This window comes from Geotrypetes seraphini, chromosome 6, assembly GCF_902459505.1.
Source record: "Geotrypetes seraphini chromosome 6, aGeoSer1.1, whole genome shotgun sequence".
Lineage (NCBI taxonomy): Eukaryota > Metazoa > Chordata > Amphibia > Gymnophiona > Dermophiidae > Geotrypetes > Geotrypetes seraphini.
This window is the reverse complement of record NC_047089.1, coordinates 16,520,859-16,538,729: the sequence shown is the minus strand read 5'-3', so window position 1 is coordinate 16,538,729 and position 17,871 is coordinate 16,520,859. Positions and strand designations below refer to the sequence as shown.

The 17,871-nt window shown below is 43.9% G+C and overlaps 1 protein-coding gene across 5 annotated transcripts in view; it reads left to right on the top strand.

Annotated features, from left to right (window-relative positions):
* Nucleotides 1–1,641: 1,641 nt before the first annotated feature.
* The window catches only part of ALG8 (ALG8 alpha-1,3-glucosyltransferase), a 63,210-nt gene continuing 46,980 nt past the window's right edge, over nt 1,642–17,871 (top strand). Inside the window, exons 1-3 of one of the 5 annotated variants that reach the window (XM_033950255.1) lie at nt 1,642–1,800; nt 13,334–13,412; nt 16,498–16,691. In XM_033950255.1, coding sequence (XP_033806146.1) covers nt 1,703–1,800; nt 13,334–13,412; nt 16,498–16,691 — 371 coding nt within the window. In that variant the 5' untranslated portion in view covers nt 1,642–1,702. Of the gene's footprint in view, nt 2,072–13,333; nt 13,413–16,497; nt 16,692–17,871 lie in introns of all 5 variants that reach the window. The other 4 variants (XM_033950253.1, XM_033950254.1, XM_033950256.1 and 1 more) reach the window with 4 other exon arrangements.

Below are 17,871 nucleotides of genomic sequence, written 5' to 3'. Positions count from 1 at the left end.
GGGACCCCTACATGATATGAATAATGACCAGACAACAAAAGGTAAGAAAAATAATTTTATTTTCTGTTTTGTGATTACAATATGTCAGATTTGAAATGTGTCTTGAGGGAGGCTTCCGCCGCAGCTTTGGACAGAGGGGTACCATTTTCGTGGGAGCCGGCCTTCGGAAAGGCTTGGGACACGGGGACGGATGCGGGAGGGGCTGCCGCTGCGAAGGGCTTTGGTGGGGGAGCCAGCCAGACCACAAGTGTGGGGACGTTGTAAGCGCGGATTGGTCAAGGAGCCGCCACTGCTGAAGCTTTGAAATTGCTCTCCCACCGTCACTCCCTCCCGCCCCGGCTCTGCCTCTGCCCCTGCCCAAGTTCAAAAGCAGGAGACATCTAGCACCCGTTAATCTAACGGGCTTAAACACTAGTTTCTTTAATAAGACATTAACTATTTTTTCTGTGGCCTTCCAAGTACCTACAAATCCAAAATGTGGTCCCGCAAAGGGTTTGAGTTTGAGATCACTGGCTTAGGGTTACCAGATTTTTCATCTGGAAAAAGAGAATGCGCAGCCCTGCCCCATTCCACCCCAGGCCCACACTATTCAGCCCCATGCAAACCTCATCTCTTCGGGCTGAGTCTGGAGTGCATACTAGGTCAGACCGGTCCATCTGGCCTAGTGTCTTGTTTCCGACACTGGCCAATCCGGGTCACAGTACCTGGCTGAAAACCACATAGTATATCTGTTTCAATAGCAGACTTTGGACTTTTCCTCCAGGAACTTGTCCAAACCTTTCTTAAACCTAGCTACACTAACCGCTATGACCACCTTTGTGTAAAAAAATTTCCTCCTATTTGTTTTAAAAGTATTTCCATGTAATTTAATTGATTGTCCCCTGGTTTTTGTACTTTTGGAAAGGGTGAAAAATCAATGCACTCTTAAACATTCTCCGAACCAATCTTTGCTTCTGCTTCACCCAGCACAGCCTTAACTCCTGCAATCCTCCCCAACCCCCCAGCCACTAACCACACCAGCCCCAACTGCATGCTGGCATCGGCCCATGCCCATCTTCACCTTGCATCAGGGCACCTCCATCAAACTTAGCCTAATTATTTTGCTCCTCCTTTACCACATCTTTTTTTAATTTCACCTGGAAAATACACCAACCCATCCCATCCCTTACACATCCAGGGTGGGAATGTATTACTACTTTAAATAAGAGTGGGTTATTGGAAGAATAAATATATTTATATCATTGATTAAGTAAAGGGGGTGGGGGGAAATGATTACTATGAATATCTGTAAGTTAAATGTGCTTTTATTGATTTGTTGTATAATCAGATATATGTTTATTGCACTGTTAACACATGAAAATCAATAAAGATTTTCTTTAAAAAAAAAATACACCAACCCGCCTAGTCTCTAATTTCCTCCTGCAAAATCAGCACGAGCCCACAGTAATCCCACTACCCACACTAAACCTCGCCCCCTCGCCCACGTAGAAGGTGTGGGGGGGGGGAACCACGTGACTTCGACGCTCGCGCCCCATGCCACCAGCCACCGCGCAGGTCCGGGCCCCTGCCCCGCCCCCTAGTGCGCCATCTGTGGCGGAAAGGGGGCGGCGTTTCAGCCAGTAGCTGGTGTGCGCCTGCGTGTCGCGTCGTGTCTCAGGCGCTTGTGCTTCCGGGTTGCGAGCGTCGCAAGGAGGGCGGCGTCATGGCGGCGCGCAGGCCCGCGGGCGGGAGCGGTCGCTTCTGGTTTCTGGCTCTGGCGCTGGGGGTTTCGCTGCTGAAGTGCCTTCTTATACCCACATAGTAAGGACGGGGCGAGGAGGAAAGGGGGGGTCTCGAAAGTTAAGCTCCCGGCCGCTCCTTGGCTGACCAGGACTGGGAGCAGTTGATTCATTCAGTGAATGGTCCTGTCCCCCCCCCCCACCTCGAGGGTCACTAGTTCATCAGTAATTGAGAGCCGGTGAGAAGCTTCTGAGGTCGAGACAGAGACTGCTATGGTTGTAGTTCATCTACCAGGAAAACAAAGGAATGAGCTCAATTCCCTAGCTGCATTTTAAGAGCTGGTGCTTTGGAGGTAGACACGAACTTCATTGTTGTACCCATATTAGATGCTACCCTAAAGGCTTGGAAGTGTAATAATCCTTCCCCCCCCCCCCCAAAGAGCTTCTAGGCTGTGCTATGTTTAGTAATCTGCCTTAAATGTTATCTGCTTGTAATAGAGAATGACACCGGGACAGATTTTTCCCTGTCCCCGCGGGAATTCATCTTTCTGTCCCATCGAGTTCTTTTGCTGTCTCTGCCCCATTCCTGCAAGTTCCGTCCTCATCTGTAAAAGCCTCAAACACTTTCAAATCACAAGTAGCAACATTCTAGAGCCCAGATTGTGATGTCATAATGCCTCATTCCACCAATGCTAAGCTCTGTCCTCATCTGCACAAGCCTCAAACACTTTAAAATCATAAGTAGCAACATTCTAAAGCTCAGATTGTGATGTCATAATGCCTCTTTCCACCAATGCCTAAGCTCCCTCATCTGCACAAGCCTCAAACACTTTCAAATCACAAGTAGCAACATTCTAGAGCCTAGATTGTGATGTCATAATGCTTCATTCCACCAATGCTAAGCTCCGTCCTCATCTGCACAAGCCTCAAACACTTTAAAATCATAAGTAGCAACATTCTAAAGCTCAGATTGTGATGTCATAATGCCTCTTTCCACCAATGCCTAAGCTCCCTCATCTGCACAAGCCTCAAACACTTTCAAATCACAAGTAGCAACATTCTAGAGCCTAGATTGTGATGTCATAATGCTTCATTCCACCAATGCTAAGCTCCGTCCTCATCTGCACAAGCCTCAAACACTTTAAAATCATAAGTGTTCGAGGCTTGTGCGATTAAGGCAGAGCTTACAGGAATGACACGGGGACAAATTTGCCCCGTGTAATTCTCTAGCTTGTAACTCAAAGTCCCACTGACAATAAAAGGAATTACGGTAAATAGAAACAGAGAAAAATAAAGGCAGATAAAGACCATATAGCCTCTCTAATCCCTAAAGTAATTCAAAAACTTGTCATGCAATCTCACCAGTGGAGCCTTTAGAGTGATTTTAAAATTATGCTTTTATATATGTCTTCTGTTGTGAATATTTATACTCATTAGGATCTTCAGATGGCTGGTAGAGTGTATAACTCAAACACAGTTCAATTCGTTGATCCATAAGTATTGCAACAGTAACTTTTTTAATACTTCATACTAATTTGTCATATTTTGCCCTTAGAGTTTAGCTACACATTTTTATGTAACTTATGTTTATCTGAAACTCAACGACACCCCTCCTGATGTGAATCCATATTTCACCCACTTCAACAGCTTTGAGGCACTGTACTATCTAAGCAGAATGGTATCTTGTCAGTGTGATTCATTTCAAATCTAATCCCTAACCGTGCCATCGATTATTCTTCTCCCTTAGTGATCCAATGTACATATCCCAAATGGGAACAGAGAAAAATGAAGGCAGATAAAGACCATATAGCCTCTTTAGTCTGCCTAACCATGTTATCCACTTTCCTTCCCAACAACAATTTATTATTTCTACAGCACTATCAGATGCATGCAGCACTGTACATTGAACATGCAGGAAACGGTCCCCTGTCTGATAGAGCTTACAATCTAATTATGACAGACACAGGACAAAAGGATGGATCTATATATGATGCTCAGATAGGGAATTAGAAGGGGAACGATGAGGTGGATAGGATGGGGACTATGGAGACAATGATCAGCTGAAATGGGTGCTTTACAAGTTGGCCGGGCTAGGACCTAAACGCAGCTTGAAAAAAGTGGGCTTTCAGCCTGGATTTGAATACCACCAGTGATAGTCTAATGTACCAACTTAGGCAGGTTGTACCAGGCAAATGACAAAGCAAGGTAGAAGGGGTGGAGTTGGCCATAAAGGAGAAGGGTACCGCCAAGAGAGACTTGTCTGATGAATGGAGTTCTTGGGTCAGAGTAGGGAGAGATACTGAGGAGCTGCAGTGTGAATACATTTGTAAGTCAATAAGAGGAGTTTGAACTGTATTGAGAAATGGATAGGGAGCCAGTGAAGCAATTTGAGGAAAGGGGTAACATGAACATACCGACCCTGGTGGAATACAAGGTTTGCAGCAGAATTCACAGATTGAAGGAGAGAGAGAGAGAGATGACTTAGTAGAAAACCTGCGAGAAGCGAATTGCAGTAGTCTAGGTAAGGGGTGATGAGAGCATGGATGAGGGTCTTGGCAGTGTGTTCAAAGAGGAAAGGCCAAATTTTAACGACATTGTAGAAAAAGAAATGACAGGATTTGGCTGTTTGTTGCATATGTGAACCCCCTTGCTCCCTCCCTCCCTTCCTTACCCAAAGTGTAGCGGTCAGCAGGAGGCACAGGCTGCTTGCGGCCAGCCCCGGCAGGGCATTTCTTCTGATGCATTGGAAGGGGATGGCTATGAGCAGCCTGTACCTCCTGCTGACCCAACTGCACTTCGGGTAAGGAAGAGAAAGAAGGGAAGGAGGGAGCGAAAGAGTTTGCTGCTCGGGACTGCTGCCTGCTTCTGCACTTCGGGGAGGGAGGAGGTTCTTTGAGTCTCAGGACCGCTACCATGCTGCTGCTTTGGGATGGAAGGGGGTTTGCAGCTGCTTGAGGGAGGGAGGATTTTCGGCTCAGGACTCTGCCACTAGTGCTTCGGGGGACATTTGGGGACTTTTTTTTCCATTGGTGATTTTTTTTGCGTTTGAGAATTTTTTGAGATATGATGACCAGAATTTATTTATTCAATTTTCTATATTGTTCTCCCAGAGAAGCTCAACAGTTTACATGGATTTATTCAAGTACTTGAGCATTTTTCCTCTGTCCCTGTGAGCTCATAATGCAATGTACCTGGGGCAATGGGAGGGATGAAGTGACTTGCTCAGGGTCACAAGGAGCAGTGTGGGTTTGAACCTTGGACCTGTTGCAGGCCTCATTCTGGTCTGCTGTAAACCCTGGCTGCCGCTGGTGCTTCGGGGGACATTTTGTTTTTCCAGTTAAGCACATAAGCACCTAAACATTGCCTCTGCCGAGTCAGACCATAGGTCCATCATGCCCAGCAGTCCGCTCCTGCGGCGGCCTCCCAGATCATTGACCTGTAGTGATCCAGTACTCTAAAGCATTTTGTGCTGTATATTATCCCTCTAATTGTACCCCTGGGTCACCTTTTCCTTCAGGAACTCGTCCAGTCCCATTTTGAAACCCAAAGTCGTACTCTGCTCTACCACCTCCTCTGGAAGCGCATTCCAGGTATCCACCACCCTCTGAGTGAAGAAGAACTTCCTAGCATTTGTTCTGAACCTATCTCCCTTCAATTTTTTTGAGTGCCTTCTAGTTTTTGTTGCCCCCGCCAGTCTGAAGAACCTGTCCCTCTCTACCTTCTCTATACCCTTCATGATCTTATAAGTTTCTATCATATCCCCTCTAAGTCTCCACTTATGATAATTAACAGAGACCCGGTTAACAAGATTCTACTGTAATAACAACTTAGTACTAGTAGTGCCACAAAGCAGAATGTTAGTTTAGAGATAAATAGGCAGTTGAAAATAGAGTTGATATCACATTTTAGGATAAAAACGAAGAATATCAAAGACTATATAGTGCTGAAGTACGGCTGCTAGAGATGGGCACTGCTGAACTGTACAGTTCACATCTTCCAACCAGTGGGAATGCCCTTCGATTGATGAAGGGAGAGTGGCACAGCGGTTAAAGTTACAGCCTCGCCACCTTAAGGTTCAAACCCACACTGCTCCTTGTAACCCTGGGCAAATCATTAAATTCTCCCATTGCCCCAGGTACATTAGATAAATTAGACAGGGAAAAATACTTGAGTACCTGAATAAATTCATGTAAACCGTTCTGAGCTCCCCTGGGAGAACGCTATAGAAAACTGAATAAATAAAATGATGTACTCGTACACTGACAAAAAGGCTGCTTTGAAAGAGACAGCTCATCTGGCATTGTTCAAGGTCTTGGAAATTTGGCAGCATGCAAAAATACCACATCAACAAATAGATTCAGGGCATCACATATTGATGAAGCTTTATGATGAATATAAGAAGCTAAAAAAACCCCCATGATCTGATGAATCTAGAAGCCTTTTGATGTTGCTACCAGTGGTGCATTAGTCCCAATGAAGATGTTTCATCATGCAGCATAACCGGCATTTATGTACAGTGGTGCCTCACGCAACGAACTTAATTCGTTCCAGGAGCAAGTTTGTTATGCGAAAAGTTCGTTATGTGAAACGCGTTTTCCCATAACAATACATGTTAAAAAAAATTATTCGTTCTGCAGCATAAAATATGCTAAGATGACATAAAAAAAGATAAATTTGTCAAAATGGTGAAAATGGTGGTCTTGCTAAGGCCAAACTCTTTGACGAGGTCACACTGTTTTACCCCACATTCACTCCTAATTATTTCCCGTTTCATTTCAACAGAAATCACCTTCCTGCTTTTTTTAGAAGCCATGATATATAAAAAATATTGAGTTTATCTTAAAAGGACGATTGTATACAGTGAGAGAGGGCAGAGTCTCAGCGGCAAAAACTGGGACTTAACTTTTCTTTTTTTTTTTCTAGCATCGGGGAAGCGGCGAGAGTAGCTCCGCCCCCCCCCCAACGCATCAGCAGTAGGCGCTGGGCCCCTCCATAAAAGGAGGCGAGCCGACGGTCCGCCACTGCACAGGGAGCCAGGCGAAGGGCTGTGAGAGAGGGCAGTTAAGCGCAGTGACTAACGACTGCCTGCAGTGCCTGCGCGGAAGGATGCAATACATCGGCAGCTCGGGCGACTTCGTTGTGTGAAACGAAGTTCGTTGTATGAATCAAGACATGAAGTTCGTTGTGTGCAGCGTTCGCTGTGCGAGGCGTTCGTTATGCGAGGCACCACTGTACTTGCAAGAAAGTATAGAAAGAGAGCATGAGAAGAATGGTTTAGTAAGTTTGCAGCCCAAGTAGAGGCAGAAAATGTCATTGTCAGTAGTTCAAAATGACAGGGGATAGAGGGAAATATTCGAAAACCAAATTAAATACACTCCATAAATACTTATTAGTGCATTAAAGTAATAACCAGCAGAAGAAAAAGCCTCAGAGCGTTGGAGGTGTGAACCCACACTCACTCACCGTTACATCATCGGCAAAAAACTTTCATATAAAGGTTAAATAAGCCTTGAGGTAAGCAAAAAAAAGAGTGGAGGGCCCTTTTCACTGCTATCTATGTTTAAACAGTGTGTCTATTTGATACTCTTTTTTTGTTTGCTTACCTCAAAGCTTATTTAACCTTTATTCTAAAGTTTTTTTGCCGATGATGTTAAGGTGGGTGAGTGTGGGTTCACACCTCCAACGCACTGAGGCTTTTTCTTTCACTGGTTAATTATTGCTTTAATACACTAATAAGTACTTATGGAGTGTATTTGATATTGTCAGTAGTTCTACACAGCCAACTGCTACTTCTCTCCCTCTGACTAGTGGATTATCTGATCCCAAGAATGTTGAATTTGACTCTGACAGTTCAAATTCAGATGCTGATTTTGAAGTCAGCAGAACCAGTGTCTCACAAACTTTTTGAAGCCGCAGCACACTAAACTCTGAGCCATGTCTGGAGGGCACGGACATTGGCATGATGACATCACGTGCATTCACGGAGACCCTCCAGATGTGGCCCTAAGCTTACTATTACTATTCCAGTGGGGAAGGGTGCGAGAGGAGCAGAAACGCTCTCTGACTGCCTACAGGATGTGCCTCTCGTCGCGAGAGTCACTTTCTGTAGGTAGTCAGCTGGTACCTATCTTCCTCGCCAGCACACTCAGAATCTCACCACGGCACACAGTTTGCAATACACTGATCTAAATACACAAGATAGACAAGCAGAATTCCAGGGTGGGGATACAGTTAGGAGAAATGGTTAATCTGCTGGCTAAAAGAAAGCTAGTCACAGCTGCAGTATGGCTACAAGAAAGCTCATGAGTGTGGCATAGTGGTTAAAGCTACAGCCTCAGCACCCTGAGGTTGTGGGTTCAAACCCACGCTGCTCCTTGTGACCCTGGGCAAGTCACTTATTGCCCCAGGTACATTAGATAGATTGTGAGCCCACTAGGACAGACAGGGAATAAATTCATGTAAACTGTTCTGAGCTCCCCTGGGAGAACAGTATAGAAAATTATAGAAAATTTCAGAATTTTGAGTTCACACCAGGTGAAGTTTACAGTGAACTGGCAAGACTCAAGGTGAACAAAGCCATGGGACCAGACAATTTGCACCCAAGAGTGCTCAGAGAATTGAGCGATGTCCTGGCGAAACCGTTGGCTGAGCTATTCAATCTCTCCCTAAGTAAGGGGAAAGTTCCCCTGGACTGGAAATTAGCTAATGTCGTTCCTCTGCATAAAAAGGGTTGCAGGGCAGAGGCTGCAAATTATAGACCGGTGAATCTCACATCAATAGTGTGCAAACTCATGGAAACACTAATTAAAAGCAAATTGGACACGATCTTGAATGAAGGGAATCTTCGGGATCCCAGTCAGCATGGATTCACCAAGGGTAGGTTCTGCCAATCCAATCTCATCAGCTTCTTTGACTGGGTAACAAGAAAGTTGGACTTGGGAGAGTCTTTGGACGTTGTGTACCTGGACTTCAGTAAAGCTTTTGACAGTGTCCCACACCGCAGGCTGCTAAGCAAGATGGAATCGATGGGGTTAGGAGAGACACTAACTGCATGGGTCAATGATTGGCTGAGTGGCAGACTTCAGAGGGTGGTGGTTAATGGTACCCTCTCTAAAACATCGGAGGTGACCAGTGGAGTGCCGCAGGGCTCGGTCCTGGGTCCACTCCTTTTCAACATATTCATAGGGGATCTGACTCAAGGGCTTCAAGGTAAAATAACACTATTCGCTGATGATGCCAAACTATGTAATATAGTAAATGGATGCAATTTACAGAATTATATGGCGCAGGACCTGCTTACATTAGAAAGTTGGTCCTCAACCTGGCAGCTAGGCTTCAATGCTAAGAAATGTAAGGTCATGCACCTCGGAAGCGGAAATCCATGCAGGACGTACTTCTTGAACGGAGAAACTTTAACTAGGACTTCAGCAGAACGAGATTTAGGAGTAATCATCAGTGCAGTCATGAAAACTGCCAATCAAGTGGAGAAGGCTTCATCTAAGGCAAGGCAGATATTGGGTTGTATCAATAGAAGTTTCGTCAGCCGAAAGCCTGAAGTCATAATGCCGTTGTACAGGACCATGGTGAGACCTCATCTGGAGTACTGTGTGCAATTCTGGAGGCCACATTACAGTAAAGATGTGCGCAGAATTGAATCAGTTCAAGGGTCTCTCGTACGAAGAGAGACTGAACAAATTGCAGCTCTACACTCTCGAGGAACGTAGGGAGAAGGGAGACATGATCGAAACATTTAAGTACCTCATGGGACGTGTTGAAGTGGAAGATGATATTTTCTTTCTCAAGGGACCCTCGGCCACAAGAGGGCACCCGCTCAAACTCAGGGGCGGAAAATTTCATGGCGACACCAGAAAGTATTTCTTCACAGAGAGGGTGGTTGATCATTGGAACAAGCTTCCAGTGCAGGTGATCGAGACAGACAGTGTGCCAGACTTTAAGAATAAATAGGATACCCATGTGGGATCCCTACGAGGGTCAAGATAAGGAAATTGGGTCATTAGGGCATAGACAGGGGGTGGGTAAGCAGAGTGGGCAGACTTGATGGGCTGTAGCCCTTTTCTGCCGTCATCTTCTATGTTTCTATGTTTCTAATTGAGTAAATAAATAGTGTGAAAAGTTTCAGCCTCTGATAACCAGAGCTGGCATTGTGATGTCATAATGCCTCATTCCACCTATAAGAGCCAACCTCATCAGTGATGTCACAATGGCTCCATTGTCCTATACTTGGCTCACTTCTACTACATTTTGATTTCTAGAGTGGCGCAGTGGTTAAAGCTACAGCCTCAGCACCCTGGAATTGTGGGTTCAAACCCACACTGCTCCTTGTGACCCTGGGCAAGTCACTTAATCCCCCCATTGCCCCAGGTACATTAGATAGATTGTGAGCCCACCAGGACAGACAGGGAAAATTGCTTGAGTACCTGAATGTAAACCATTCTGAGCTCCCCTGGGAGAACAGCATAGAAAATTTAAATTAAAAAAACCCAACAACTCATTCTATTTTGGATTGTCAACAATAGCAAATTCTATAAATGAGACACCTGAGTAACATTAAGAGATTGTTTGCAATCACTGAATCAAGGGGAAAGATTCAAGTTAACAAATTTGAAGAGCATTTCAGCTGTTTGAGGGCTGCAGTTTGGGGGCCACACGTTGGAGACCACTGGCCTAGGGTGCCCCATCATCCTTGCATCTGCTCTGCTTAGGGCACCTAATACCTTTGCACTGGCCCTGCTTATGCACAGGATAGCGAGCAAAGAGGAAGTTAGTGGTTAGGTCAAAATTAGGAAAGAGTTCAGAAGAAAGCCAAGAATGAAGGGATGGTGCCAGGGTTCTTAGATGCTTATGAAGGTTGCCACAAGAACTCATGGCAGACATTTCAGATAGCGACTCTGCATGGGGCTGAAGCTTAGGAAGATCTTTCCTGCCCCAGTTCACCACTGGACCACTAGGGCTTTAAAAGTCTGGAGGTGGGAGGGATCCCTCCTGTCCCGGCCTACTGCTGGACCACCAAGGTTTACAGTAGGCCAGGAGGAGGCCTGCAACAAGTCCAGGGTTCAAACCCACGCTGCTCCTTGTGACCCTGGGCAAGTCACTTAATCCCCCAAGGACTCAATAAAGTTACATAAAATGAATAGGAAGAAAGCTAGAAGGATGCTAGGTTGCATAGGGAAAGGTATGGCCAGTAGGAAAAAGGAGGTATTGTTGCCTCTATAATACTATGGTGAGACCTCATTTAGAATATTGTGTACATTTCTGGAGGCCGCACCATCAAAAAGATATAAAAAGGATGGAGTTGATCCAGAGGAAGGCTACTAAAATGGTGTGTGGTCTTCGTGATAAGGCGTATGGGAGGAAAGGCGGGAGAGAGGAGATATGATAGAGTCGTTTAAATACATGCATAATATAAATGTGCATGAGTTGAATCTCTTTCATTTGAAAGGAAATCTGCAATGAGAGGGCATAGGATGAAGTTAAGAGGTGATAGGCTCCGGCGTAATCTGAGGAAATACTTTTTTTTACAGAAAGTGTGGTAGATGCATGGACCAGTCTCCCGGAAGAGGTGATGGAGACAGAGACTGTGTCTGAATTCAAGAGGGCCTGGGATAGGCATATGGGATCTCTTAGAGAAAGGAACAGATAATGGTTCCTGCGGATGGGCAGCTCTATGACCTCACAATGTAGGTGCACAGAGCCTTAGCCTATAGGAAGAGGAGATGCAAATGTTAAGAGCCTTAGCCAATAGGGAGAGAAGGAAACAGTGAATGCTGCAGATGGGAGACTGGATGGGCCCATTTGGCCTTTATCTGCCATCATGTTTCTATGTTTCTATAACTATAAAGCTCTACGACCTCACAATGCAGGTGCACAGAGCCTTAGCCTATAGGAAGAAGAGATGCAAATGTTAAGAGCCTTAGCCAATAGGGAGAGAAGGAAACAGTGAATGCTGCAGATGGGAGACTGGATGGGCCCATTTGGCCTTTATCTGCCATCATGTTTCTATGTTTCTATAACTATAAAGCTCTATGACCTCACAATGCAGGTGTAAAGAGCCTTAGCCTATAGGAAGAGGAGATGCAAATGTTAAGAGCCTTAGCCAATAGGGAGAGAAGGAAACAGTGAATGCTGCAGATGGGAGACTGGATGGGCCCATTTGGCCTTTATCTGCCATCATGTTTCTATGTTTCTATAACTATAAAGCTCTATGACCTCACAATGCAGGTGCACAGAGCCTTAGCCAATAGGAAGAGGAGATGCAAATGTTAAGAGCCTTAGCCAATAGGGAGAGAAGGAGACAGTGGATGCTGCAGATGGGAGACTGGATGGGCCCATTTGGCCTTCATCTGCCGTCATGTTTCTATGTTTCTGATTTCTTTTCACTCAACAAGTAGTTAATCTCTGGAACTCATTACCAGAGTATGTGGTAACAGTGGTTAACGTATCTGGATAAATAAATGGTTTGGACAAGTTCCAGGAGGAAAAGTTCATAGTCTGCTATTGTTAGACATGAGGGACAGCCACTGCTTGCCCTAGGATTGGTAGCGTGGAATGTTGCTATTCTTTGGGATTCTATCAGGTACTTGTGACCTGGATTGACCATTGCTGGAAACAGGATACCAGGCTAGATGGACCATCAGTCTGACCCTGTATAACTATTCTTATGTTCTAAAACCCACCTGTTGGTGACGTACAATATTTTTATGTTTTATTAAATTTGACATCCTACCTTACTGTTTCCATAACAATGCACTTTACAACTTAGAAAAAACACGTGTATATAAAATGCAAGAAACAACAAATGATAAAGTTAAATTAAAACAACTCCATTTATTACAGAAAAGCATACACACTATACAATCCAACATATGTTATTGCAGTTACAGAATCCCCACTATATTCCCTCAAATACCTGTGTGCAAAAAAATAACTTTTTGACATCACTTTTAACACCCACCCCTTTTTAATAAGCCACGGTAGAGGTTTCTATCATGTCCCGGAACGCTAAATGCACCAATGCTCATAGGAATTCTATGAACGTTGGAGCATTTTAACACTCTAGACCGCGTTAGAAACCTCTACTGCGGCTTAGTAAAAAAGGTGGGTGGGCATTTTTTTCATGTAAAAGTTTTGGTAGGTTGATCCAAAGGGATGACTCCATACAGAAAAAACGCTTTCTTCCTAGATCAAACTAGAGAGCTCTCGTATATTGTGTCCTCAAATAAATCGGGCAACATCTGGCATCACAAAGAATTTTATATGCTGGTTTGTCTTTAAGTTTTACACCCAAATATAGTACATTTAGGGGGGGGGGGTTCATGAAAGGGCATTAAGCTCATTAGCTCACGCTAATCACTAAAGAAGCCCATTATATTCTATAGGCGTCTTTAGTAGTTGGCGTGCACTAACACACTTAATACTCTTTCATGAATCCCCCTAGTATTGTTGATCACTAACCTGAAGACTGTGGCAAATCTCCTCATGTCAGCAGTGGCTGTGGTACTGACTCAGGAACAGTCTTGTCTTTCGATAATAATGCTTGTTCAAGGATAAGGTGGATTAGTTGTTTTCTAATTAGGAATCCTACATCTTTTTTATAGCTATTCCACAGACTTTGAGGTACACAGAAACTGGCTTGCCATCACCCACAGTCTACCAATCTCTCAATGGTATTATGAAGTAAGTCATTTTTTTGTTTAGAAAAAAAAAATACTGGCATAGAATACAGTTAACTTCATGCAAGGACTACACTTCTCCCTCCGTATCCGTGGTTTCCGTATCTGTGGATTCGCTTATTCGCAATTTTTCGGCTGCTGACTACGCTCCCCAAAATTACATCATCATTAAAGTTCTTTTTCCTTTTACTGTACCGATAAAAAAGTTTATTGCTTACCATTCACTCTGAAAATCGCTGCTTCCATGCTTTCTCCCACAAAATTGCTGCTTCCATGCTTTCTCCCACAAAATCACTGCTTCCCTGCTTCCTAGTGTGCACTGAGAAAAACACTGCTTCCCAGCATGCATAGAGAGAAAGGCTTCTTCCCAGCATGCATGGAGAGAATTGCGGCTTGCCTGCTACTAGCCCTAAATTCTCTTTGAATCGCTGGTAATCGCTGCTTGCCTGCTATTTGCCCTAAATTCTCTTTGAATCGCTGGTAATCGCTGCTTGCCTGCTCCAAGCCCTGAAATCACTGGGAATCGCTGCTTGGCTGTTCCAAGCCCTTAATTCTTTGTGAATTGCTGGGAATCGGGAATCGCTGCTTGCCTGTTCCAAGCCCTTAATTCTTTGGGAATCGTGGCTTATTTCAAAAACCACGAATAACAGTACAAAAGTTATTCGCGATTTCAATAATAAAAACGACGAGGTTTTCTAAAAACTGCGAATAACATATAAAAAGTTATTTGCAGTTTTTTTTTCATATTCTCGCCTATGGTCCGCCCGCATCCCCCCGAATACGGAGGGAGAAGTGTATCTACGTTTTATTCTTATGCAAAGATAGGGCTGATATTTATGCATTGAAAATATTGCAGTATTTTTACTGATGTTCTCAATAGAGTTTTGGTCTGAGCAAAATTTTGATAAATCTCACCTTTAAGACAGAATGGGTGGGAGAAGAAATTAAGAATTTTATTGAGGGCTCTGAGACCCAGATTCTATAAATGGTGCCTAGCCTATGTAGGTGCCTATCTTAGGGGTCCTTTTATTAAGGCGCACTTAGAATATAATGGATGCCTTAGCATTTAGCCGCACGCTAAATCGATTAGCGCACCTTAATTTTCATAATTGGCTTAATCGACGCTGATAATTAAGGGCTCCTTTTACAAAGGCGCGTTAGCGGTTTAATGCGCGTAATAGCGCGCGCTAAACCGCCTGACGCGTTAGCCGCTGCCGCCTCCTCTTGAGCAGGCGGTAGTTTTTCGTCCAGGTCGGGGGTTAGCGCGTGATGAAAAGTCACGCGCATTAAACCTGCTAGCGCGGCTTCGTAAAAGGAGCCCAAAATGTGCCATTAAAAACAGTTTTAAAAAAACATTTAAAAATTAGCTGGTAAGCATCTATACCAGGGGTGTCCAACCTTTTGGCTTGCCTGGGCCGCATTGGCCGAAAAAAATGTTTCTGGGGCCGCGCAAACGCTGCAGCAAGCCAGCAAGGCAGTAAACACCCGGGGGCAGCAGAGGAAAACACTGCATTGCCCTCGACCGGGGCCACACAAAATACTTCATGGGGCCACATGCGGCCCTCGGGCCACAGATTGGACACCCCTGATCTACACCAAGGTGTCAAAGTCCCTCCTCGAGGGCCGCAATCCAGTTGGGTTTTCTGGATTTCCCCAATGAATATGCATGAGATCTATTAGCATACAATGAAAGCAGTGATCTACCTGCCAGCAAGTAGGCGTGGTTAAGAGCAAATTTGGGGTGGATTTTGGACATGGTTTGACTTAGGCACACTCATTTAGGCCAAGAATACCCTGGCCTAAATAGCAGTGCATCTAAGGATTCAACACCTATTGGCGCTTAAGACCAGATTCTATAAACGGAGCCTAGCGGATGATGCTCAATGGCGCCTAGCAGGCATCGTTTATAAAATCAGAGCCTGTGTGTTTATGGAGGTGCAATTAATTGCACATTGTCTTTATGTTTCCTTGGGTATTGAAGAATAAGCTCCAAAAGAATTGGGAAACAGGACCATTGTTAGGAATAGAAAAGGTAAATGTCTATTTGGGGTGTCCAGGCACTATGCCATTGCCATCAATTCAGGGACAGAGGCAAGTTCCTTTGTAGAAGAGCCATGTTATGTATCATCAGATGTGGATCCCTCCACCTCCCTCAGGCTGATTAAAAGCACAAAATCCCTTCCCCATACGCCCATGGAAACAGAGAAAAATGAAGGCAGATAAAGACCATATGGATTATCCAGTCTGCCTATCTATGTATACATATCCTACCTGTGAGAGATTTAGGGATTTTCCCTCACTGAAGCTGCAGTTATACCTCCTGGTAGACAAATCTGGAAAACTACCTGTCCCAGAATTCCTTGATCTTTGCAGCTCAGTGCTGAGATCCATTAAGGAAGGGATACAACCAGGACTCAGACAGGGAGGAATATTTCTGCCCCAGACAAATGATTTGGGGAGGGGACTGAGAGACTTCCACCTTTCCTAACTAGGCTGAGAAGAGGGAGCCTTGAAAAGGACTGAAGAGTGCATGAGAATATCCAGGGATGACTGGTCTCTGCTGGGCTATGGTAAGCCAACCTCATATATTGTGTAAAGTCCTATGATGAATGAAGACTGAAGTGTGGAACTGAATTAATGTTCTAAGAATTAAGAAATTGTTTTGCTTTCCCTGAGCCTGTGAGTAAATGGGCTCAGGTCTAGAAAAGAATACAAGTTTTGTTGCACCTTTTAAAGTGGTTTGGGTGAATGTGCACAGAGTTCCAGGAAAACCCGTACTGGATTCAGCCACACCACCCTATCTCTATGTATTTTATTAATTTGACCAGAGCATCGATATAGACAATATATCAAAGGATTTTGCTTTATCCTTCCAAGATACGGTGCATGTCCTAGGGGTCACCTTCAATTCTAAGCTCTTTTAAACCTTGGTTACCTCAATCTATCTCCAGATCCTGAACGTTCCAACTAAATGTAGCTAGCTTGCAATCTTACACTCTTGTCACTCTCGATTTAGAATGTTCACCAAATGTTTTTCATATTTTTAGGTTATGACCGTAAATGGTTCAAATTTGTTTTTATTTCCTTAGGAAACTTCGGAGTGGACTCTGGATTACCCTCCATTCTTTGCTTGGTTTGAATATGGGCTGTCTCATGTGGCGAAGTATTTTGACAAAGAGATGCTTGTCATCCAAAATTTGAATTACTCCAGCAAAGCAACAGTTCTGTTCCAGAGGTTTTCTGTCATCTTTACAGATATTCTGTTCATCTATGCAGTAAGCGAGTAAGTAGGTTATCTTCGGTCAGAGCTGAAAGCAGGCAGCTCAGTAGTACCTATGGCTACAGCACCTGTAACTTTACACACATGGGGATTGCATGTTACCATAATATAGTGATTTTTGTACATTTTGTGAAGTTTTAGTTAAGCAACCTTGTAATCAAAAATTTCAACAATGGAACCCCAAAAAAAGCAGTTTTAACTTTTCCTTATATAGGGTGAAGCCTGGTGGGCAAATAAGCTATGAGAACAGACGGCCGAGGGGAGATATGATTGAAGTCTACAAACTCCTGAGTGGAGTAGAACGGGTACAAGTGGATCGATTTTTCACTCCGTCAGAAACTACAAAGACTAGGGGACACGCGATGAAGTTACAGGGAAATACTTAAAAGTTTCAAGTTTTCTTTATTTTTGATATACCGTTTATCAAATAGGTATCTAAAACAGTTTACAATAAAAATAGAGATTAAAAAAATAAAATAAAATATATAACTTATCTAGAGTTTAAAAAAATAAATAAAAATGGAGTTTGAACGGACCAACACACATGAAACGAAAGGGGAAAGGTGAGGGTTAGTTAGTAAATACATCGAAATAAAAGGGAGGGGGAAATGCATTATGGTAGGGCTCGCTTCAAAAGAAACGTTTTTGTTATTTCAAGATGCTTCAAAAAGCTTCATAAGAATGATTGAATGAGCTGAAGTTAAGCTCTGGAACGCGTTGCCAGAGGTTGTGGTAAGAGCGGATAAGCATAGCTGGTTTTAAGAAAGGTTTGGACAATTTCCTGGAGGAAAAGGCCATGAGAAAGACATGAGGGAAGCCACTGCTTGCCCTGGATCAGTACCATGGAATGTTGCTACTCTTTGAGATTCTAGAATCTTGTTACTCTCTGGGGTTCCGGAATCTTTCTATTCTTTGAGATTCTGAATGGAATGTTGCTACTCTTTGGGATTCTAGAATCTTGTTACTCTTTGGGATTCCGGAATCTTTCTATTCTTTGAGGTTCTGTATGGAATGTTGCTACTCTTTGAGATTCTAGAATCTTGTTACTCTCTGGGGTTCCGGAATCTTTCTATTCTTTGAGATTCTGAATGGAATGTTGCTACTCTTTGGGATTCTAGAATCTTGTTACTCTTTGGGATTCCGGAATCTTTCTATTCTTTGAGGTTCTGTATGGAATGTTGCT